The sequence below is a fragment of the Borostomias antarcticus genome (assembly GCF_949987555.1).
Source record: "Borostomias antarcticus genome assembly, chromosome: 12".
Classification (NCBI taxonomy): Eukaryota; Metazoa; Chordata; class Actinopteri; order Stomiiformes; family Stomiidae; genus Borostomias; species Borostomias antarcticus.
In genome coordinates this window covers 6020512-6046298 of record NC_140245.1, presented here as the reverse complement: position 1 = coordinate 6046298, position 25787 = coordinate 6020512, and the positions used below count along the sequence as shown (strand labels likewise).

Below are 25787 nucleotides of genomic sequence, written 5' to 3'. Positions count from 1 at the left end.
TACACTTCAACATGTCATGGTTTATAGTCTATTAGACTTCAATTTCGTTATTGCATTGTGCATGGGCGTTTGTATTGGTCAGCACTGGTTGTTTATATAGAAATGTTGTACCTGCATGAAATCAATGAGGTGGCATCTGAAACGTGTGGGGGGCCACAATTATTATGGCTCGATTTCAGAAGGCTAGATATTGGTCTCAGACTAAGGTTACTTGCTTTTCCTTGATGCAGCCTTTTCACAGACTTTCTTGCCACAAGTGGGCGCTATTTCCCTTACAAACAAAGACACTCAAGAACAAAATGACACCAAAAGCTGCCCCGACTGATCACTGAGGTCACATATACAAAACCTGTAGGCTTTATGCTAAACAAAAAATGTGCTTATACAGAAGGGCTGCAATCGTCTGGATGATGATGTTCTTTTGTAACTAACCATCTCCTGAGGTCCAATTTTAGCTGGCTTGCTACAAGCTACTCAACAAATCATTTGTGTGATGTAATGTTGATGAAGTAAAGTGTAATCATTATTAGTTAGATTACTAGTTACATGTTCATGCACACTGAGTCATGCTTTGTGTGACGTGTTCTGATGGCCTCAGGTCTTTGACTGCCCTCGCCTGAAGTTCTCCGAGATCCCCCAGCGTCTGACCAACCTGCTGCTCCCTCCGGACCCCATCGTCATCAACCACATCATCAGGTACGGCGTCCATTCCTCAGAAGCCCTCTGTATTTGAGGAGGTAGTATGTCCACCAGCGCTCTTTCTCTTCCTTAAGCTCTGTAGAGCTTTTGGTTGAGCACCCCAACTTTATAATCATGTACTGTACTATTTCTCCTCTTGGTGCACGGCTAAAACAAATCAGTCATTCTGTAGCAAACCCACACGATAGAATGAATCAAGAGAGCCTGTAAGGTTGTTATCAGGATGGTAGGAAATCATATCCGACTGTATTTCTCAGGTGGTAGGTCATCCCAACACCAGCTCATGACATTCAGGGGCACAGCAGATCATACTGCCTGACCCTCTGCGCTCTACTCAACTATTGCCATGGGGAGGATACAAGGTAGAGGACGCCGTAAAAGAGCAGAAACAAGTTTCAGTTGTTCTCAGAACAAGTTACAATAGTATTATTTCGTTTTTTTTGAGATGCATAGAATGAAAGAGGGAGACTGAGAAAGTGGCACGGAAAGTGAGGTGGAGGATCGTCACGGGGGAGGCATATGGAATAGAAAGCAGGGAGTGTTAGCACTATAGTGCACTTTCATGTTTCACGAGGGGGTCTGTGTGTTTTTCTTCAGTGTGGACCCTAATGACCAGAAGAAGACAGCCTGCTATGACATAGACGTGGAGGTGGAAGACCCCTTAAAGAGTCAGATGAGTGGCTTCCTGCTCTCCACAGCCAATCAGCAGGAGACCGCGTCGCTTGACAACAAGGTCAACCAATCAGAAGTGCTATTCATTCAGGTCGTTTGGTAGAGATGTGTTTAAAGGAAACTCCTGAAGTCATTTTGAGGGGTCCAAAGAGCAAAGCTTATTGCTGCAACCCCATTTTAAGTAGTATTATTTGGAGTGCCAACCGCGAAGGGGCTATACCACTATAGTTATAGGGGCTATACTGTTATTGTTGGCGTCTATTTATTTTATTTTATTCCCCCCCAATTATCTATGAAATGCTTTGAGCTAGGGACTTATTACTTTGCCTTAGGCCACACACTCACCTGACACAGTTTGTCATTTCACCACTGCTGTAAAAAAAAGTGTCAAACGCTAACATTTACAAAGGCTCTACTCCTCATGTCGAACAACTTTGCCAGAGGAACCATCAAGGTCTGCCAAGATACATAATCTGCCATTTTGAATTTACTAGAAAGTATCCTAGATCTTCTGAATGAAATGGGGGTGTAGGACATCATCTGAATGTGCATTCTAAACGGCCCAGTATATACAAATGAGATGTGAGGGATTCTGGGGTGAGCTAAGTCAAAAAAATGTACCTCGACTAGAGTGAGTCATGTGGTCGTTTGCAATAAACTCTATATTTTGCTATACATCATTGTATTATTAGCCACAAAGTTAGATTCTATAGCAGAGACATTTTTGTTTTCATTTTTGCCAGTATGAGATTTAATGGGGCAAATGTACAGTAAGTGATGTCATCACTGTGTTGCATATTGTGACAGAAAAAGCAGTTCAGTCTGACTTCAGGCACATAAATCGTATTTCACCATTCAGACTCAAGTCGCATACGCCTCTGAAGGTGGTTTGGAATGTGACTTGAAATATCCTCTCCCATGTGGCTTATGCCTTTTCAGATTGCACAGAGTACTTTAAATCAGATTGGATTTGAGTTACTTCAATCTGCCAGTGGGAAGGCTTCAAAAGCATGGCGTTAAGAGCATCAGAGGGCCTTCTGCTTTTCATTAATTCAGTTTGTGGTGTTTTTGTGTATCATCACTTTTCATTTGTTCTGTTATCTAGTGTAGTTTGATGTCCTTTTGGTACAGTTTTAGTAGACATGTACAACCACATTTGGCACTTATCACACTTCATTTTTTGTTTGTATGTGTGTACTACTGTTTCCTTTTGTGTCTCCCTGTAGAAAAACACACATTTCAAACCTTCCTTTCGTGTTACTTGTGGTTGTGCTTCTGCAGTGTCAATAAAAACCCCAAACTGGACCTAGGCCTGATCTCTTACTGTAGACAGTGTATCACAGTATTTGCTATTTGAGGACTTTGACATGGCAGACCGGGGTTCGATTCCTATACAAGGCAATATTGCCATGAATTGTGTCAGAGGAAAGATATGGCAGAATGTTCAGTTATAACACTTGAGACACAAAAGTCAATCTAAAAAAAATCCTGTATCAAGAAGGAAATTATGCTACTTCAGTGCAGGGAATTATTCTAGTACTCATTTTTGTTTGTGGGTATGTTCTCTTTTTGGTACTCTGCTCCAACAATGAATATGGAGAATGTCATTGGATGTGGATTACTGCATTCTATCTACTGAGGAGTGATTTTTTTAATCGGGGAGATGAATGAACAGTGTAGGAGTACAAGATACTTAATTGATGGTTTGAAGGAAATTAGCCTTTTGACCAAAATTGGGTGTCCAATTTTGCATAACTAAGCATAATTCCCCATTGCCTGTAACTTTCTGTTCATCTGTCCTCCTCTTAGATCCACGAAACCATAGAGTCCATCAGCCAGCTGAAGATCCAAAGAGACTTCATGCTCAGCTTCTCCAAAGATCCAAAAGGCTACATCCAAGACTGGATCCGCTCCCAGAACAGAGACCTGAAGGTGAGGACATCTGCTAGCTGGACGGTTATTTAAACCACTATGGTGAACCAGACTGATACAACTCCTGAACACCCTTTATACACTATAACACTATAACACTATAATAAAGATAAACGCTTAACTGTTTTAATATTAACGTGACATTTGCTAACGTCACATTTAATAACATGTCTTATATCAGTAGGACAAGGGTCAAGACTGAATCAGATTTAAGCTAAACTACTTTTGGTAGAACAAAGTCAGAACGTAGCGCAACTCACAAGATTCCACACTCGACATGTCAGTGTGTGACTGATGCTGTCGTCTCTGGACTCAGTTGATGACAGACGTGTTGGGGAACCCTGAGGAGGAACGAAGGACGGAATTCTACCAGCAACCCTGGTCTCAAGAGGCTGTCAACCGTTATTTCTACTGCAAAGTAAGTTTGGGAAATGACTTTACTCAGTTCAAATGGAAGTTACAAATACATGAAGTTAATGTAGGTTTATTTTTCATACAGTGCAGTACAGGTACAATGAAATACTTCTTGAGAAAAGCGTACCAAAACTTCTCCTCACATAGATGGTCGTTGATAAATAAAATAAATGATTAAGCCAATTTATTGTTTCTGCACAGAGGATTCACCATGAAATTGATGAAATTCATCTGCAAAAATGTTTGAAACTTAGACTGTAAAGGTTTGGAACTCAACAGCAGTTATAGCAGTAGGCTATGCAAACCAGGAAGCCAAGTAAACAGCTCTGTCCACAGATGCAAAAAACTCTTTAAGATGAATTTGCAGTTTTATTCTTCTGATTATTCTGCTGCGTGTTCTTCTGATAATCATGTAATAATACTGTGATCAGACTGGGAGGGTTGGCTGCAAGTGCTCGAAATCTGACATCATTATCACGAGGCTCCTGAGAGAATAGACTAAGTTAGAGAAGCGAGAAGCAGGCCAGACTTTTTTCTATTTCCTTACACAGTATACCTACGTGCTGTCATCATTTAGCCCATATGCATTTCTTTGTCACGTTATGGTAGAATATCCATAGGCTAACATTACGTGGACCAGAGAATAACACCCTCTACCCATTAGCCTATTTATTGTTTCTGCGGTGATCATTCAGCATATTCATGGAAGGATTGTCTAATTTATCTGCCGATAAACATTACTTGGAGCTGATTGGGCTCACGACTGCAGAATGAGCATTGTTCAAGTTCAATCTTTATTGAAAGAATTAAACAGACCATATCAACAGCGATATATCCCCTCGTGAGAGGAGGCAAAATTGGCCCAAATTAAGACCACAGGCCTCCAAAAAGCCACACCTCCACTTATTCTAATTGGCGAACACAGCTGGCCGTTTTCATAAGCAAGGAAGCTCCTCAAGCTCTAACTGTGGATTTGGGAAGATGAAGTTCCCTTGAGCAGAATGAACTATACTTTTACTGAGACACAAAAAGCATAGCTGTTTTGTGTACAAAGCAATATGAATTGGTAATGGAAAAAATGAACTGTGGCTAGCACCCCAAGGGGTGGGTGACTTTTGAAGTATTCTGCTCTGCTGGGTGACATTATGAGCTTACTGAACAATATAGTACAGTATGTGGTTATAATATACACAAACTCTGATAAACTAGCTAAAATAAATGTTAACATTCATTTAAACTCTTGATATTGGTTTGGATCTTCATCAGTGAATGTGACTGTTTTGTCCTTACAGATTCAACAACGAAGACAAGAGCTGGAACAGGCCTTGGTTGTGCGTAACACTTAAACCTGTCACAGAGGAACAGGTTTAGTGGGTGTTTTTTACGCAACCTCCCACTGGAACTCTTCAACTTGGTCATTTGAGGATGATCTGGTCATTTCCTTGTCTTGATGACCAATCAAAAGACATCCATGGGACAGCATTTGGCGTCCCATTTGGGGTCCAGAATCATGCTGTATTCATTTTGTCAACTAAACTAAGCAGGTTATAGGCCACCTCCATGTCAAACCTAATTCATACAGGACAACATTCTCATATCCTTTGATATTCATCTTCAGTGTACTACATTTTCAAGCAATACAACAACAGTCCAACTTGGGTCTCCATTCATAAGCATAAAACTCATTGCCGGTGTAACTATGACTGAATGTATGTGTTTTATGACTGAATCTATGTGTTGCCAGATAGATTATGATTAGATGGGACCAATGGTGAACAAGGGTATGTTTTTTATTTATTTTTATGTCTAATGCAGAGAGGTCAGTTGAGCATTTGTGTTGGGCCATCCATTTTGTCCCAGGGTTATACTGAAATCTGAAGCGCTTCCTTGTGCTTGTTGTACTCTCATAGTATTTTGTTCTGTTCTTCCCAATCTTTTGGTCATACATTACAAATTTTACTGTGGAAATTCCTTTTAATCAGTTTTTACAGAATTTCACCAGCTCATGTTTGTCCTGGGCCACATTCATGTTATGTTACATGATTATAGAAACTGACAGGCAGATTTTACCCACAACCATGGAGTTAAAGTTAAATTTGCTTGGCTCCCTACCATGAAAATAATGAGTATAGGCACTAACCTATGTCTAAAATGTGTTTTAACCTGTGAATAAGGTCACATGGCCAACTGTAGCATTGAAATGTTCCCAGGCTGATATACCATCAGTGCAGTTTTTAACACTTACAGTGGGCTCCAAAACTACTGGCACCCCTGACAGGCAATGCTTATATATATAAACAATATAATTATAGAGAAACTCCAAATACCAGCATGTGATAAACTGTACTATAATGACAATGTTCCAATAGAAGCAACCAAAACCATTTACTGATTTAATAAATAAATAAATAAAAATCATCCAAATCAAGGTTTCACAATTATTAATGGCACCCTTAAAGATTATTGTAAATAACATCTACCAAAATTAAACCAGGTATTAAATTCCACTTGAACTGAGCCACTATATCATTTACTGATTCACTATGCTATAAAAATTAGCTAACACACATGCAATATCCCTTTGTCATCCCACACCATGAAAAAAACTAAAGAACTGGCAGTTCAAAAGAGACAGATGGTCGTAAACCATCATAAATCTGATAATGACTACAATAAGATCCATTAACACTTGAATATATAGTATTCAATTGTTTGAGCACTGTCAGAGCAAAAAATTTAAAAGATATGGAACCGTTGTAAACCTAATTTTGCCCCCCACAATACTGAGGAGGATGGTGAGAGAAGCTACTGTGAAAGAATTGTAGGCCTTGGTGGCATATTGGGGTCAGGTTTCAAAAACCACCATCAAACGCCACCTCCACAACCACAGGCTCTTTAGAAGGGTTGCCAGAAGATAGCCTTTTCTGACCACAAGACTCAGAAGCAAGAGCTTGGAGTTTGCCCAACATCATTTAAATTATGACTGGAAGAAGGTGCTTTGGTCAGATGAGACCAAACTTGAACGTTTTGGTCAGATATAGCATTGGCATGTTTGGCATCGAAAGAGAGATGCATACAAAGAGAGGCACCTCATGTCCACAGTGAAATATGGTGGTGGGTCAGAGATGTTTTGGGGCTATTTTAATTTAATTTAAACAAGGTCCAGGGGCGCTGGTTAAGATTGATGGCATAATGAATTCTACCAAGTATCAGGCAATTTTGGCTGTTGCCTCCGCCAGAAGGCTGGGACTTGGCCGTAGGTCCACTTACCAACAAGAAAATTACCCAAAGCATACCTCAAGATCCACACAGAAATAGTTCTGACAACAAAATCAATGTTCTGCAGGACCATCTCAGTCACCAGACCTCAATCCAATAGAAAACCTGTTGGCTGACTTAAAAAGGGTAGTTGATAAGCGCAAACCCAAGAATATGAAGGATTTTGAAAATATCTGCCTAGAGGAATCGTCCAAAATCCCTCTAAATATGTTCCTTAACCTTGTCAAACATTACAGGTAAAGACGCCATGCTATTATCCTTGCCAGAGGTGGTTGCACTAAGTACTAAATGAGGGGTGCCAGTAATTATGAAACCTTGATTTTATTGAAATTAATTTGGTATTAAATAATTATGATTTTGGTTGGTTCCATTGAAACATAAATAAAGTACAGTATTTCACACATGTTGCTATATTCAGTATCTTTATAATTATATTATTTATATTTTTTTATGCATTGTTTGTGCATTGCCAGTCAGTGGTGCCAGTAATTTTAGAGTCCATTGTAAATGGTACTATGTGTACTGTTTTAAACAGTGTGTCCATGAGAATGTACTCTAACTGGCTTGCTGTATCATTGTTTCATTGTTTCATAAATGCATTACACATAATTTGTATTCGTAATCCGTTGTATGATTGAGTTAATGTAGTGTGCAGCCTGGGTATAATAACTCTGAAATTCCAAAGATACTCTGCTCAGATGCCTAAAGAGGCAAAGAAAAACTTAACCAAATAACAATGTGCCATAATTGCTACTGTATGCCATGTAATTCTTAGTTAAATGTGAAGGAAAAAGAAACAAAATATCGTACAGAACATTTCATGAATGCAATTTGTATCATGTCACTGAAAACTGTGTTTAATAGCTTCTGGAGCGTCATCTGAGTAATAAGGAGATGATATATTAGTTTCAGACTTGTTAACAGATGAAGGGTTGGTTTTTCAGCCAATGTCACAGGAAGATTATATCTATTGGACCATGGCTGATGAGTTCAAAAGCAGCTGTTGATCCACAAGATGACTTCTCAAGACTGCAATCAGTATTGAGAATAAATGACCTCAATGTGAACTATGGTGAACTATGATACAACAGCTTTGAGTGGGAGGAGTTCTACTGTTTTGTATGCACTGTGCTCTGTGTCTATCAGTCTATCGTCTATGGTATTTTCTTCTTCTTCAAAAGGACACTGGCAGTGGTAGCAATGAAGTGATTCACTATGTCACTATGAATAGAAACTGTGATTATTTTGTAACATATTTCAGTCACTAGCAAAATGTTAAAATGTATGTTGGTCTACATTCAGGGTCCCACTCATTTTTACCAATAAAATCCCAAAACGTTTCCATGACTTTTCCATAACCTTTTTTTTTTAAACCAAATCCCATGACTGTATTTCAGCATTTTAATAAGTAAAGTAGCCTTGTGACTACTATAATAATGCAAACTTGTGGGATTTAGGGCATAGATGTGGACTACAACTTCAGCAATGATAAATATATCATTGACATTTATTTAGGGAAGATTGCTGTCTAGCATAAACAGTTTATTAGTCCAAAAAAAGAGTGTTGGTGTAGGCTACATCTTCCACGTTGCATAACATCATCACAGGTAACTCAGTGGCATTATTGCGTAATTATGACATGGCAATGACACGTTCAAATTGCAATGAGAAGGTGGAGCCAACAAGACAATTCGAGCTCCTATTGGTCGGTGAGCCGGTATCGGGAACACGCGAGCACGAATCCATCCTGTGTTCCCAACATCGTTGGCCTGCCGGTAAAGAGGAACAAGAGTGGTAAGAGAACGTTTTCTATTAACTGATGATTCAGAGTTATACTTGTATTATCAACGATGATAACATTAAACACATACTGTTAACATCATATTCTGAGAGCTAGGAAATATAGTGTGAATAGAATCTTTGTGGCTGGCACTGGCGGGCTAGGTAAAGTTAGCTAGCTTGTTAGCCGGCTAGCTAAATTAGCGGCACCGCTTTTGTCAGAGAAGCAAATTAGTATGGTTAGCTAGCTAGCCAGTGGGACGAAGACCACGAGTGGGTCTTGTTAGCGAGCCACATGTAGCTATGGTACCACATTGACTCGTCGGTTTTCCAGCGAACGGTAATCTTCCTAGGATATATTTTTCCTAAATCGCCATCTAAATTAACTCAAATATTGCGTAACGTTGCCACTGGATTATCTAGTCCATCCAGCTCGTGTTTGCTAGTTCACATAGGTGTATATTACCGCTGATGGTTAAAGAAACCGGCTGGTTAGCTAAGGTTAGGGGTAGATACGGGCCTTGGGTTTCTGCCATCACCAGGCCAGGTTCTGGCAAGACCATGTGTGCCCGTCGTGGTGTTAAATTACATAGCCAAGCGAACCAGCTAACATTATTGTCTTTCACATTCTCGAATGAAAATGTAATGTAAGCCAGCCAGTGTAGATACGCGTAATATTGGCCCGTGTCAGCGGTAAAGCAGGTTAGCTAGCTAGCAAGCCCAGGAAGGCTAGCTTTTCGCATTAGCCGGTAACGTATTAAGCTAACGTTACTGCCTGGTTAACATTGGACTAGGCCTGACAGCTACGCTGATGCATCATCGCGAGGCCAATGCAATGCGCAATAAGAAGAGCGTGTTAGCCGCTGGATTCCCTTGATTCGTAGCTGTACACCATTATTCATCGGTAATCATTGATGCTTAAACATACGTTTATGGGGAGCTAGTGACTGAATTAGTAGTGCCATTGATTAAACCAGATCAAGCAGACCTCTAACGGGATTACTGCCATCACATCATTTGAGATCAGCAGTGTACCGAAGCCCTTATCCGGTCTAGATGGCGAGATGCTTCTGCATTTGATTTGGCTGTGTACCGCGATGGTGTTAAATGATAAGGCTATACGTTATTGTAAATGTCAATTTGACACTGAATTTGCCATTTCCCTTGTTTAGAGGTATTTCAATCTTAAATCTCCAGTTGCACTTTTGCATTATCAAAAGACAGAGTAACACGATACACATTTACAGTAGATAAAATAAAGCCTACTTAAATCCAAATACACAAGGGTGTATATAACAGTAGATCTACCTAGCATGCCTATATTGTGCAAACATGTCCAGGGTGTGCAGGAGTTGTAAAAAGAAAATGTGCATTTCTGGTTCAAGGAGCCATAGCACCCTTCGAGCTGACTGAGGTACATGGCGTCCAGACAGTCAAGAGATGCACAGAACAGTCTGATGACTGCTGTTAAGAAGGACCCCCAGAAACGCTCCACTGAGCACCGTGGCAGGACCTGTCACTCACTGAAGGTGCTCCTCTATCTGACCAGTGTCAGGTAGAGGGTGGGAGACATTGTCCATGGTGGCCAGCCGTTTGGCCAGCATTCGTCTCTCCGCCACCATTCGTCTCTCCGCCACCACTCTCACCAAGTCCAGACTGACCCCCAGAACAGAGCCCGCCCGGACAGTGGACAGTCTGTCCATCCTGTTGACGCCCGATGCTGCTGCCCCAGGCCAGCACACAACCACTTAGAAGAGGGTTCTCCTTACAACAAACCGGTAGAACATGGTCAGCAGCATGGTTCTACATACAGTACATCGGTGGACCTGAGCTTCCTCGGGAAGTAGTCGGCTCTGTCCCGTCTTGTATAAGCCATCCAGGTGCACTCCTAAGTACTTATGACTAATTGTTAACAACACTGTCCAGTTCAAGGCAGCGGGGGGCGCTGGTCATCATGGTTTGGACAATCTACAGTAAAGGCCGAAGTCACTCACTGTTCCCTCTTCGTCTCCAGCTCCGGTGTCGGTGTGTCCCAGAAGTCTCCAGCAGCCATGCCATCTGATCTGGCCAAGAAGAAGGCAGCGAAGAAGAAGGAAGCAGCCAAATCTCGTCAGAGGACCAAGAAACCAGAGGATGAGGGGGAGGGGGAGGGAGAGGGGGAGGGGGCAGAGAACGGTCAGGAGAATGGAGCTGAAATGAATGGTTCGTGACGAGTTGTCAGTTTCCAGAGCATTATGTCGTTAGTTTGGCATTTCATGTTCTACTCTGGATTTAAGCTTTTAACACCCTCAATTTAAATATCCATACGCCCACTCTTGTGGAAGTCTTTAAGTGGACAGTTGTAAGGAATATGGTGGCCGCTTAAAGTCAATGTTACATGCCTTACACTTTCCTCAGGACAAGTGAAATGATCGATCATGTGCTTTATTAGGTGAATTGAACTGATACCAGGACTGTTAACACAATGAGATTATTATTATTTATTTTTTAATTAAGCCATTTACATTTTTTAAGAATTGTATGTCACTTTTTTTCTAGTTCCCTATTCTTTGTTACAACATGGACTAAAAACCCTCTCTGCCATAGGTGTGGATAGTCTCACCAAGGAGATGGATGAGTTTGAGCTTATGAAAACGGAGGCGCGGGCGGTGACAGGTGTGCTGTCATCCCACCCCAACAGCACAGATGTGCACATCAGCAGCCTGTCGCTCACATTCCATGGTCAGGAGCTGCTGACGGACACCGACCTGGAGCTCAACTCTGGCCGCCGATACGGTCTCATCGGGCTCAACGGCACTGGTAAGAGCACTGCATTGTGGGGGACACCAATACTCTTAATTTGTTTAAGTTTTTAGCCAATCGTCAGCACCATGGGCGTGTATTTGTTACAGTTTTTAACCAATCACATCGCATTGGGTGGATGCAGCTTGGGAATTGTTTAAAGTTTTTAGCTAATCAAATCACATTGGGTGGGTACAGCTGAAATTGTTAAAGTTTTTAGCAATTAAGCAAATCAGTTTTTAGCTTGGAAGAATGAAGGCTGAAAATCAAGCTCAAACATTATGTAACCACCTCAATAACGATAAGAAACCTGTGTGTGAAGTAATGCCGTAAAGCGTTACGGATTTTTCCGCTAAAATAGCGGCCCGCTACACCAAACGTATTATTTCAAGAAGAAGCACTCAGAGGGAGGGGTGGGAACGAAAGAGGCAACACTCAAGCCAGTGCACCATGAAAATTAGTTTGAAGTTGTTATTTTAAGGTAAAAAAAAAAACTACATTGAGCCGCTTTAACAAATGTCCCTCTCTCCATAGGAAAGTCAATGCTGTTGTCAGCCATCGGCCACCGCGAGGTGCCAATCCCAGAACACATAGACATCTACCACCTGACCCGCGAGATGGCGCCCAGCGATAAGTCGGCCCTGCAGTGTGTGATGGAGGTGGATCAGGAGAGGATCAGTCTGGAGAAGGAGGCGGAGCGTCTGGCTGCAGAAGACTGTGAGTGGCCACTCACCATTCCATCTGCCATTGTCGTAATTGTCACTAATACTGTCCCTTTGAATGTTTTAAAAAAGTTGGCAGTGAACTAACTACCTGAGCAATGCATATGTAGTTTGCTCAGGTTTTAGTTAGAGTAGTAAAGGGAAAATCCATGTTTAGCCCTGTTTTAAGGTTACTTATGATCATATACAATGGTTCAGATCAAAACGTTGACAAAACTAGCACTTTTGAGAAAGTCTGATAATTGCTCTAAAACCGTTTAGGTCATACAATGGATGTGGGTGGGCACCGTGAAAAATCATTCAAAAACATGTTAAACTCTTGATTTCAAAGACAAGAAGCTCTCTTAAGAATGCACTCTTCTTAACGCAACACCCCACCCATTCAATGTCATGCTCCTTGGCCCACCCCTCCGCTCAACGCCCTCTCCTTCCTCCACCCCCCCGTCTCTGTCCACCTCAGCCGAGTGTGAGAAGCTGATGGAGCTGTACGAGCGCCTGGAGGAGCTGGACGCAGACAAGGCGGAGGTGCGGGCGTCCCGGATCCTCCACGGCCTGGGCTTCACCGGCAACATGCAGCACAAGAAGCTCAAGGACTTCAGCGGAGGCTGGCGGATGCGAGTTGCCCTGGCCAGGTTCGTCGGCTTTCCAGAACTTTCCTAAAGGATCACTTGACTCAAAAAAGTAGTTTTGTGTGTGTGATGTTCCATCCATCATGCATATGATGAAAATATCATTATTTGGTGGGTAAGAACCAAGAACCTTTCCCAAAAGTAACCCAAGAAAGTGAAGTGCATGCAAATGACAAAATGATGCAAATTTTGTGGCTATTACATTTTTGGGGTTACAGAAACGTAACTGACTAGTCCATTCTGGTCCCATGTTTTTTTCCTCAGGGGATGTTTGTGTTCTGTTCAGAGGGAACCGAGAGGTTCTGGGAGGTTACCGTTTGTGTGCTCGGGCCTTTACACAGAACTGCCTGGAAATGATGAGACGAAAGGCCGATTGACAGCGCTGCTGAGCAGTATGTTCACAGTGCAGCGGCGCAGTGACAAAAACGGACCGAAGCGTTTATCTGATCCACTCAGTTCTGTCCCGTTTGTGTGTGTCTTTTCGCTTTAGTGAGAAGTCTATTGAGCGACGGATTGAGACAGACGGAGGACTCAGAATTTCTGAAACTGCGCTCACCTTTGCTGCCGGTTCAGGATGGCACCATTATTAACACCCTGACATCTTTGTCTTCAGGGCCCTGTTCCTGAAGCCTTTCATGTTGCTCTTGGACGAGCCCACCAACCACCTGGACCTGGATGCCTGTGTGTGGTTGGAGGAGGAGCTTAGTCAGTAAGTGTAATGTGTGTGTTGAGGCTATTTTGTATGTTGTGTTTTACACTAATGGTCAAAGAGGTAGGGTGGAGTACTACTAGCATTAGATTCTTTTTAATTACATCCAGGATGGTTTAGGCTTCTTGACTGGTTGGTGCTGCGATATGATGTAAACAAAAGGCCGAATTATAGCGTCCCTGCTAATACAGTGGCGCATTGACAAAAACTAGACCGAAGCGTTTATCTGATCTAAGCATCCCGACCTTGTAGAGAAAATGTTTTGCCATTTATGTAATCAGGAAGAACATGTCATACAAACACGTAGTTACTTCCAGTTACCCAAATGTGTCCCGAATAACCATCAACATATCACAAACACACACAGTACACACTACTTTCTCTTTTCAAGATTTGATTATGTAGGTAACTGTGTTATGGTTGCAATATCATGACATTAACTACATCACATTATGGGTTTCTCTTCATTAAAATACACCCAGGAGTGAAGTTTTATGAGCTACTCTCTATTGCCCTCTAGTGCTGGTGTGCAACAATATTGGTAACACCTGATTTGTCTAAATCTCATGCTACAAATGGACACACACACACATACAGACACGGGCACACGTGTAGTAGTTTGAAGTCTCACGTTGTATTAAGTTCTCTTGGTAGAGAGACTCCACTGTGCCTGAAACTACAATGTTCTTCGTGCTCAACAGATTCAAACGTATTCTGGTCCTGATATCCCATTCTCAAGACTTCCTCAACGGCGTGTGCACCAACATCATACACTTGCACCAGCGCAAACTCAAGTACTACACGGTAAGGGCCGCACCTTTGCACTAACATGCAACGAGTCATCATGCTGTAAAAATGTGATTTCTCTTTAAATTTTATTTTTATTTAAATATCGAAATGTAAAATTTCCAGGGAAACTACGACCAGTATATTAAGACCCGGGAGGAGCTGGAAGAGAACCAGATGAAGAGGTTCAACTGGGAGCAGGACCAGATAACACACATGAAGGTAGCGGCCTCTCTCACCGTAGCGCTACTAACTGCATATCAGAATCCAATTTTATTTTGCCAGGCAGGTAGGGCTGTCAATTTAACACATTCATTTAAATTAACACAAATTAATTGAAATAATAAAATGTAAAAAATATAATTTATTAATTGAATCAATATTGATTTTGGCCAGCGGACCCGGTAGGCCACAGAGCGTTGTGTAACACACCAGTATTTCTTTGTTGGTTTCAGGGAATCCGAACTGAGGTTATGAATGTGTTGAACCAAAACAAAGCAACCGTGTAATGTGCTGACGGAGAGAACAGTGCTTTGTGTTTCTGAGTTCCTCCTAGCGTTGACAGCCCTTTCTAAATGGCCCTACTCTCTCTACCACCAGAACTACATTGCCCGCTTCGGCCATGGCTCCGCTAAGCTGGCCCGCCAAGCCCAGAGTAAAGAGAAGACCTTGCAGAAGATGGTGGCTTCAGGCCTGACCGAACGTCCTGTGAATGACAAGGTGAGTCAATCCTGTTAATTCAGAGGTGGCTCTGGAAAACCAAACGGTATATGACCATTTCCTCTGTTCATAAATGATTCCTGTCAGGCATGTGATCATCGGTGTGGGCCATGTCCAATGAAACGTAAAGATCTGTGCACTGTTGGATCCCTGCTTTGAGATGATGTGAACAAAAGGCCGAATTAGAGTGCTCCTGTCAGGCAGTGTGTTCTTAGCGCAGGGGCGCATTGACAAAAAATGGACCGAAGCGTTTATCTGATCAAAGCAGGAAATCCATGAGTGTACACAGCAAAGAGAAGGCTTTAAAAGAAGGGTTTAAAGCAATAGGCCACGTTTAAAGTTGTATGTCTGGTATCCATACGTCAACAGCAGATTATAAACGGCGTTGTATCCAAAGTTTGCGAAGTCACATAGTTTCGCTTTTATATTTCTTCCCGTACGCTTCCATTCATTCGCACAACATGCCTGTAACAGAAGCAAGAACTTTGAAACCTGATCACCTGATGAGAACTTTAATGGTCTGTTGATGTTTGGAGAAAACATTTAGTTCCAAGTGGCCTTTGACTTTGGATTGAAAAACTTTTTTACGCAACTGCTCATGTTAAACTCTTTACAAAGAGCAGTGGTCTTACTCTCTCTCCTTGTTTTCCGTAGACGCTGTCTTTTTTTTTTCCTCCCTGTGGGAAGATCCCCCCTCCCGTCATCATGGTCCAGAACGTCAGCTTCAAATACTCTGATGACACGGTACGCAACCGGTCAACCTTTCAAGCCTGCATGTCGTATCTTCTTGACGCTGTACCCTTTTGTACGGATAATACTTCACATGTATTTTGGTTTTCATTGCAGCCCCATATATACAAGAACCTGGAGTTCGGTATTGACCTGGATAGTCGAGTGGCCCTTGTGGGGCCAAATGGAGCTGGAAAGTCCACCCTGCTCAAACTGCTCACTGGAGAAGTAAGTATTTGAACTTAATTTAAGTCAAATTTCAACTAAAGGCTGTGCACACCTTCAAATCAAATGTAGACAGGTGCGTAGGAGGTAATGTCCAGAGATGATTCCTGCACACTGTCCTTTACTTACATTTTTTTTGTCAGATAGTGTCTGGATACTTTTGTTGCTTCAAGTAATGCAGTGTCCTCCTGAACAGATCGTTACAGTACTCGGAGCAAGGTTGGAGTAGATTACTCAAATGTTACGACTAGGGTTGGAATGCAGGTCAAATTTGGCATTGATATGTCAGTTGATCCATTCCACCAGCCAGTTTGGCAGGTAGCCATGAGCTGTTTTTTTTTCTTTCACTTGTGATAACAGCTGGTATCCGACTGGCGAGCCAGCTGTGAATATTTAGTGGCCTGATGTCAGCTGAACGGGAGACGTCGGACTTGCATTTTGTCCATCTACTAGACGTAGTCAGACATTGACAACAATAAGCCAATATCCGTATAGCTGAGGTTTTATGCAAGGGAGCTTTATGCAGACTTGAGAAATCTGAATTGGCTGAGAAAAGTGTAATCGGTGCGTCCCTAGTTATTATATCTCCAAATCTACTCCTAATACAAAGCGAGTTATGCCTCATAAATTTTTAATGGTACTGAAACAAGTTTAAAAACGTCTTCAGAGTTTGCAGTCAGTTGCCCATTATTCCCCAGCCTGCACTGTCTGAAGCACCGCAACCACTGCATCACAATGGGAGATCCTTGTTTCATTGTTATTTAAAACTAGCGATTTCTGGGGGGGGGGGGGTCATAATTTTAAGTGTCTGGTGAATTTTTGTTCAGCTCTGCTTACAGCTAGTGTTGAATGGAGCTTAACCTAGTCATAAGAAGTTGAAGCAGTTGCCCCGTGGTTCCCAAAGACGGCTATCCAGTGCCGGTCGCTGGGTTTTAAATGACGGGCATAAATGAACTCTGCGATATTAAGCATGAATGCTGCAGCACCATGTGGCATCCATAGCCCGGTTGCAGAGACACCAGGAACATTCTGTCCGCCTGGTCGGCCAAGATGTCACCTCCCACCTCCCTTCACCTTTCTCTCCCCCTCTCTCGTCCGTTTCTTCAGCTTCTTCCCACTGACGGTATGATCCGCAAGAACTCCCACGTGAAGATCGGCAGATATCACCAGGTATGTTCTGTTCAGTGTAATGGCTTATTCACATGATATGCAGAGTTCTGCTTTGCATGGAGCAGTCCATTTTTCAATGGAGGTTGCGACGGGTCACTGAGGCTCTTTCAAATTTTGGACACTTGGTGTGTTTTGAACATTACTTCTCACTGATACATGCAACCTTGCGTTACTTTTGCAACTCAGACCTTAAGGCTTGGGTATTGTAGATGGGATACTTCCATTTTTGACACAGGGTTTGTAACGTTTTGCTGCTTTTTCGTCGTCTTTGACACCGGTCATAATTTGCACCTCGTCCCTACAATATGTTATATGTTTGAAGTTTCATGTGTGGTCCAGCTACAGTATAAAGAGGAAGGTGACCGTTGTGTGTTTTGAAAATCAATACAGTAAGGGATTGTTACTTATTCCCCCCCACCCCAGCATCTGACGGAACAACTAGAACTGGACCTCTCCCCCCTGGAGTACATGATGAAGTGTTACCCACAGATCAAGGAGAAGGAGGAGATGAGGAAGATCATCGGGCGCTACGGACTGACAGGGAAACAGCAGGTTAGTCTGCCTGTCCTGAGCAATCCAGGCTGATGGGACAATAAAAAGAAAATAACTTAAGATAATGACTTAGTCAAACATGCTATTGTAATGTGTTCACTATTCATACATTTACATGTTTTTTGACCTCCATGCTACCATGTGGTATTAACAGCAATATAACAGCGTTTGTAGATATGTGGACATTGGAGACAAATAAAATTAGTCAAACTAATCCTGCCCTCCCTCCCCCAGGTGAGCCCCATCAGGAACCTTTCGGACGGTCAGAAATGTCGAGTGTGCTTCGCCTGGCTGGCGTGGCAGAATGCACACATGCTCTTCCTGGACGAGCCCACCAATCACTTGGACATCGAGACCATCGATGCGCTGGCTGACGCCATCAACGAGTACGAGGGGGGCATGATGCTGGTCAGCCACGACTTCAGGCTCATCCAGCAGGTATGTGGGACCACTCTAGCAGAGGTGTTGGGATTTTGTGCTTCTATTCTGTACAAATATCGATCGATTCACAAATTCCGGAAAAAAAAACGTTTTCTTTTTTTCATAATTACCGTAATTTCCGGACTATAAGCCGCAACTTTTCCCCCATGCTTTGAACCCTGCGGCCTATACAACGGTGCGGCTAATCTATGGATTTTTACAGCTAACGACCACTAGGGGACCTTCTAAACCTATCTCTATGGCCGGTCCACGTCCCCCACCTTTAAGCGGCGGGCTCCAGCAGGAAAGGTCGGAGGCCAGAAAAGTGTGTGAGACAGGCAGTTCGCGCGAACACCGAAAGCAAATGTGGAACCAAATGCAGTACTAGAGAGAACGAGAGCAAGACAGACATTACGAGAGCGACAGTTTGCGCAAAGGAGGTTTTCATGCACAAACCCTCATTATGGAAAACAAACGAAGAAATGCATATAATGCAGCTTTTAAGTTAAAGGCAGTCGATCTGGCTGTCAAAGAAGGAAATAGAGCTGCTGCACATTAATTATATTTTAAGCAGCCGTGTTACTGCACCTTTAGGCCTACTGCCGTGTTACAGGCACTTTCATTTTAGCACTTTTAAAAAGGCAGAAAAAAGAGAAAGCCGGGACGTGCGCTGGGAGCGCACCGTTTACGGTATTATTTCTGCACAGTGAGTGTACACCTTTCGAATGCTGTTTAACATGTGAAAGTTTGTGTGACAAACGCTTTGTGATACAGTACAGTTTACACAGCACAGTAAATGTTCCGTACTATTGCACTAAATGGTAACACTTGAATAAGTTATGCAAATATGCAACTTGTTTGTTGAAATGTTAATAAAATGGAAGCTTCCCCAAACAGCCATCTCTTTCCCGATAATCCCCTCTGTGCACGAACCCTTACATATGGTAATTAAATATTAAAACGCCTGCGGCTTATAGTCCAGTGCGGCTTGTATATGTACACATTTGTTTTTTTCCCTAAATGTAGCTGGTGCGGCTTATATTCAGGTGCGCTTTATAGTCCGGAAATTACGGTATATAGATTTTATTTTTTATAAATGTATTTTTTAATTTTCTTTTCACAATTTTGTGCTTGGGATGTATGTTATGGGTTATTGCAGTCATATGGTGGAAATGTCATAGAAAATCTATCATCAAATTGGCAATAATCATTTTGAAATCAAATTGTGACCCCAAGAATCTAAATCGAATCATGAGATCACTACCGATTCCCACCCGATTCGGTGACACAGCTGTCCCTGGGCAATGGTGTTCTCTTTTAACAGCGTAGCTTAGCCTCCTCGTCATTAGGATTTCCACATGGTTTACGCTTGGGAGAAGGGACCACAGATGCCCATTCTCTTAATAGAGAAAAAATAAGTCCCTGACTGTCCTGTGGATAAGGGTGACAGCCTTAAGTTACCGCCCAGTGCTACCTAAAACAGTTTTTGGTTGGATAGGAACAGTAGAGGTTTGGAAACTGAAGATAAGTGGATACTCGAGGAGGAAAACTATTTGGAACATGCAAAAGTAACACGTGTAACTTTCTCTCTAGGTTGCTCAAGAGATCTGGGTGTGTGAGAAGCAGACCATCACTAAATGGAAGCGTGACATCTTGGCCTACAAAGAACACCTGAAATCCAAGATTGACAAACAGCAGCATGATATTTAAACAGAAAATGAAGACCTCCACCGACTCAAGACAACACTGACTTTTATCCCTCATTCCCTGTTCACTCTGCTATTATATATATTTAAAACGCATGTTCCTGCATTTCAAGATGGCCACCCTTACTTGCTCATAAAGGTGATAATGTACATCGTCATGGTTACTTTCCATCGCAACCCCATCAACAGGAATCTTGATTTCAAATTGATATTTTAAAAGTGTCCACACTTGGTCCATTATAAGATTCATGTTTCATAATTTTCTGCAAGTTCAGATGATAGGATGTGAGCTGCCTGTACTGATCATTTTGTTTACCCTTACTCTTAAAAAAAAAAAAAAAAAAGTTTCTATTTTGTTTATTTAACGCTGTATCTGCAATAATGGGATTGTCTGAATAAAGGAGTAAAAAAATTGAGTGGATTCCGCCCCTACCCAGAAATGCAAACTAGTGCAGCATACTATTTCTGCTGGAGATGTTCTTATCCAAGGGCTTGGTCAGCTCATCTATTGAAAATGTTTTTTGGGGCTTTGAAAAGGTAACTTGCTCTCGTACCTGACCTCGTGAAACCACACAATTCTCCTTGGCTTTGGATCATGGTGTGACTAGCTAGCGATGTTTACAAAAAGATGAATTCCCTATCCCAAGCATCACATACTTGACTGAACGATTGGGCTGCAAGATTTGTCAATGCAATCAATGACTTGAGTATATACTGTACTTATTGATGGCAGTGGAAGGTTGCCTCAGTAGGTGTGGAGTTGCCAAAACGGGGTTACCCTAACCCAAAACACTACCGGAATAAAGAATCCATATAAGGCACTGTCGGACCTCTTCCTCCTCCCCTAGTCAAGCATCGCCTCAACCCTCGCCCCTCTCCTTGTCAAGTAGCCTATCACCCCTCCCTTCGTCATGTCTTGCTTGTTAATTTTTGATATCCAGCCTTTAAATAATGCTGTACGTACTTCAAATGTTGGGTGGGTACATACTGTACCTTACAGAATGTAGCTCATTGAAAAGATTTCAACCTGATCAAAAGTTCTGCTAGCCCAATACTTACTACATATTCCCAGTCTTTTTTTTTTGTTAAATAAAAAATCAGCATTAAATCCAAGGCAGGACATAGAGATATACATACTTTATTCAAACAAAGCTCAAAATATGATTTTCATATTTAATGACAGTGATGGTTTGGCACGTTCTTGTCCCATCTATTCACCGTCCTTTGCCTAAGAGAAGAGGGGAGGGAATCATCTTTAATGAGCATCCTTTACACAAAACACAGTGGACAAATTGTAACATGAAAGTACATTGAGGTCTGAAAAGACCCAGACAAAAAGTACATTCTTTAGTGGTGAAGTGGTATTTAGGAGGTTCCAATAGAGCATGATTCAGGTGTAGTCTTGGTGGACTGCTACAGGATGTAACTTTTGCTCTACAAGCCTGCTATGAACAAGTAGAGAGGGAAAATTGCTTCTTGTAGCAAAAGAGTATCGGCCACTATGACTTTACCTTTCCTGAGTCGCGGCTCTTGGCTCTAAGCTTGTTGACCTGAGACTCGGCGATGTCGGCGCGCTCCTCAGCCTCCTCCAGCTCATGCTGAACCTTCCTTAACTTAGACAGGTGGCCGTTGGCTTGTTCCTCCTGGGAGATAGGAACGTCAACAGCGAGGTTTGATGATGTTTCCAGAATATTTAGGTTAAACGGCAACAATAACTCAACTAGTGCCCGTGGTTTATTCATGTAATAAGAGATGTACGAAAAAACAGTCTTCTCAGTGCAGTTTTATTTGACCAGCGGTAAACAGGCTACCGAAATGCAGATGAGGGTGTATGTGTAGACTTACGGCTTCCTCAGCCTGCCTCTTGTAGGCCTTCACTTTAAGCTGCAGCTTATCCACCAGATCCTGAAGTCTGGATACGTTCTTCTTATCCTCCTCAGTCTGAAGCGGATAAGAAATAGGTTGATTTTCATGTCAGTCTGCTACACATATTTGTTCTGTGTAGGTGTGTGGCCCAGAGCGAGTTCGTTACCTGGTAAGTCAGCTCCTTGACCCTGCGCTCGTACTTGCGGACTCCCTTGATCGCGTCTCCTCCTCTCCTCTGCTCAGATTCAACCTCAGCCTCCAGCTCGCGTACCTACACAGACGACGAAAAAAAAACATCTCAAATACTATGTATTTGACCTCTATACAGGTAATAATCATAGAAATACACAAATCAACCAGTTTATGTTGTCCCAAATAAGTACTACTGTTAGTTTTAGTGCTACTGAAGTGCAAACTCACCCTAGACTCCAGTTTCTGGAGCTGCTTCTTGCCACCCTTCATGGCCAGGTTCTCAGCCTCATCCAGACGGTGCTGAAGGTCCTTGACTGTAACCTCCAGGTTTTTCTTCATCCTCTCAAGGTGAGAGCTGGTATCTTGTTCCTTCTTCAGCTCCTCAGCCATCATGGCTGCCTGCAACCATTGAGCATAGAATGAGATATTAAGTCAAGGATAGAGCTAGCCGGGTAAGTCAGCATGAAAGTGTGATTGCTCACTTTTGGGTCGAGACATGAATAGAAGATTCTACTTTGCACTGAAAAAAACCTGATATGGGGCCATTTTTGGTTTTGTATTGTCTATAAATTACAAAGCTCTCAATTCCCCCAAACCCTCAATCACTTTCATGGTAGAATGTTGTTTACCTCAATATTTTAAACCTCATTGTTGAGTCATCTTGCATATCTTAACATTTCTCAATTGAAACACACGTTGCTCAACTCAACAAAGGATGTTAGAGGCTTCCAACAAGAAAACCATAAATGGCTCCATATCTTGATTCTTCAAGTACTGTATGCTTGGCTCTACTCAAGTTGGCACATAAGCAACAGAAGAGTGATAGCTAGGTGTTAGCATGTTAGCATAGACTACAGGTGTGGGAGTTGAAGAAGGTGTTATCTGTAAGTGTTATCCAGACTCACATCAGTGATGGCCTTCTTGGCCTTCTCCTCAGCGTTCCTGGCCTCCTGGACGATGTCATCCACCTCTCCCTGCACCTGCACCAGGTCAGTCTCAAGCTTTTTCTTGGTGTTCAACAGGCTGGTGTTCTGGAAGGAGGAAAGTATAACTCAAAAGGTAACGTTCCCTTTGAATGCTCGTTAGCTTTGAATGTGCGCGTGTTTGTGTACGGTATGTGTTTGTTTGTGTAAGTGTGTGTGTGTTTGTGTACGTGTGTGTGTGTTTGTGTACATGTGTGTGTTAGCACCTGGGAATGCAGCAGTCCCACTCTCTCACTTGCGTCCACCAGCTCCTGCTCAGCCACTTTGCGGCCTCTCTCTGTCTGCTCAAGAGCCGCTCTCAGCTCCTCGATCTCAGCCATCATCAGACCGTTTCGGCGCTCCACCATGGCTGCCTGCTCCTTCACGTCCTCTGAGGCACGGATGGCATCATCCAGGTGCAACTGGGTATCCTGTGGAGCCAAGACATGACATAATAATAGGATGGGTGGGAGGATTTTTTTTTTTATCTGGCTGTGTATTACAATTATTTATTTCATGTTGACATCTTTTAATGCGCTACATTTACTATATTTAGGGCCCGAGCACTGGCGGTGCGAGGCCCTATTGAAACTCGAAGGATTATTATTCTCCTTCTTCTCCTTCTCCTTCTTCTCCTTTACTCCAAACAAATGCCTTTTAGGCGGCCTGAACATCGATGAAAACGGATGAAACTTTGCAGATACGTCAGTCCCGGTGAAAAATTTGATAATTCATGGGTGACGGAAATGGGCGTGGCAAAACGGCTCAAGAGCGCCCCCTGGAAAGTTTCAAATGGCGAGCCCCACCTTTCAGTTTGATGTAGGCGAACGAAATTCGGAGGGCATATGTATTTCATCGAGCCACACTTAAATGTCTCTTGGAGCTATACCCAACATGCAACAGGAAGTCCGCCATTTTGCTCTTAATGTGCCATTTTGTCCTTGTTTTGACCATTTCCATGCCTCGTACTTCGACGAACTCCTCCAGATTTCATCCGATCAACTTCATATCGGGTCAGCTTCATCTTAAGACCTTTGTGATCAAAAGTTATCAAAAAAATTGAGTTTTCACCAAACACCCTTGCCGTGGCGCCCCGCCAAAGTTTGACATTTCGCCATAAAACACGAAGTCCTCATAACTCCTCCATACATTATTCAATTTGTCCGATATATGTCACGCTTCATGACGGTTCTGTCCTGAACACATCTATGTGTCAGTATTGCGTCATACTTATAGCGCCACCTATTGGTGAAACAGTACGTCCTCATAACTCCTCCATACATTATCCGATTTGTCCGATATGTCTCACGCTTCATGACGGTTCTGTCCTGAACACATCTATGTGTCAGTATTGCGTCATACTTATAGCGCCACCTATTGGTGAAACAGGAAGTCCTCATAACTCCTCCATACATTATCCAATTTGTCCGATATATCTCACGCTTCATGACGGTTCTGTCCTGAACACATCTATGTGTCAGTATTGCGTCATACTTATAGCGCCACCTATTGGTGAAACAGGAAGTCCTCATAACTCCTCCATACATTATCCAATTTGTCCGATATATCTCACGCTTCATGACGGTTCTGTCCTGAACACATCTATGTGTCAGTATTGCGTCATACTTATAGCGCCACCTATTGGTGAAACAGGAAGTCCTCATAACTCCTCCATACATTATCCAATTTGTCCGATATATCTCACGCTTCATGACGGTTCTGTCCTGAACACATCTATGTGTCAGTATTGCGTCATACTTATAGCGCCACCTATTGGTGAAACAGGAAGTCCTCATAACTCCTCCATACATTATCCGATTTGTCCGATATATCTCACGCTTCATGACGGTTCTGTCCTGAACACATCTATGTGTCAGTATTGCGTCATACTTATAGCGCCACCTATTGGTGAAACAGGAAGTCCCCATAACTCCTCCATACATTATCCGATTTGTCCGATATATCTCACGCTTCATGAGGGTTCTGTCCTGAACACATCTATGTGTCAGTATTGCGTCATACTTATAGCGCCACCTATTGGTGAAACAGGAAGTCCTCATAACTCCTCCATACATTATCCGATTTGTCCGATTTATCTCACGCTTCATGACGGTTCTGTCCTGAACACATCTATGTGTCAGTATTGCGTCATACTTATAGCGCCACCTATTGGTGAAACAGGAAGTCCTCATAACTCCTCCATACATTATCCAATTCGTCCGATATATCTCACGCTTCATGAAGGTTCTGTCCTGAACACATCTATGTGTCAGTATTGTGTCATACTTATAGCGCCACCTATTGGTGAAACAGGAAGTCCTCATAACTCCTACATACATTATCCAATTCCTCCGATATATCTCACGCTTCATGAAGGTTCTGTCCTGAACACATCTATGTGTTAGTATTGTGTCATACTTATAGCGCCACCTATTGGTGAAACAGGAAGTCCTCATAGCTCCTACATACATTATCCAATTCGACCGATATATCTCACGCTTCATGACGGTTCTGTCCTGAACACATCTTTGTGTCAGTATTGCGTCATACTTATAGCGCCACCTATTGGTGAAACAGGAAGTCCTCATAACTCCTGCATACATCATCCGATTTGCACCAAATTGCTGACGCTTCATGAAGGTCACCTTCTGAACACATCTATGCGTCGGTATTGAGTAACACTTACAGCGCCACCTACTGGTGAAACAGGAAGTACTCATAACTACTACATACATTATCCGATTTACTCCAAATTGCTCATGCTTGATGAAGGTCGCATCTTGAACACATCTGTAGGTCAGTATTGCGTCATACCTACAGCGCCACCTACTGCTTACAGGAAG

The 25787-nt window shown here is 42.5% G+C and overlaps 2 protein-coding genes across 3 annotated transcripts in view; both read left to right on the top strand.

Moving 5' to 3' along the window:
- smarcd3a (SWI/SNF related BAF chromatin remodeling complex subunit D3a) overlaps positions 1-8281 on the top strand; it is a 30149-nt gene extending 21868 nt beyond the window's left edge. For both annotated transcript variants that reach the window (XM_084446611.1, XM_084446612.1), the window contains 5 exons: positions 599-696; positions 1297-1432; positions 3181-3303; positions 3620-3721; positions 5010-8281. In XM_084446611.1, coding sequence (XP_084302737.1) covers positions 599-696; positions 1297-1432; positions 3181-3303; positions 3620-3721; positions 5010-5063 — 513 coding nt within the window. In that variant the 3' untranslated portion in view covers positions 5064-8281. The remainder of the gene's footprint in view (positions 1-598; positions 697-1296; positions 1433-3180; positions 3304-3619; positions 3722-5009) is intronic.
- Positions 8282-8737: 456 nt separating this feature from the next.
- abcf2a (ATP-binding cassette, sub-family F (GCN20), member 2a) lies at positions 8738-20535 on the top strand. Its single transcript, XM_084446754.1, has 15 exons — positions 8738-8790; positions 10790-10977; positions 11362-11574; positions 12091-12273; positions 12739-12910; positions 13521-13616; positions 14318-14420; positions 14529-14624; positions 15003-15122; positions 15777-15866; positions 15969-16079; positions 17184-17246; positions 17670-17798; positions 18033-18236; positions 19812-20535. The coding sequence occupies exons 2-15, from the start codon at positions 10827-10829 to the stop codon at positions 19926-19928; spliced, it is 1848 nt and encodes a 615-aa protein (XP_084302880.1). The 5' UTR covers positions 8738-8790; positions 10790-10826; the 3' UTR covers positions 19929-20535.
- The last annotated feature ends 5252 nt before the right edge of the window (positions 20536-25787 follow it).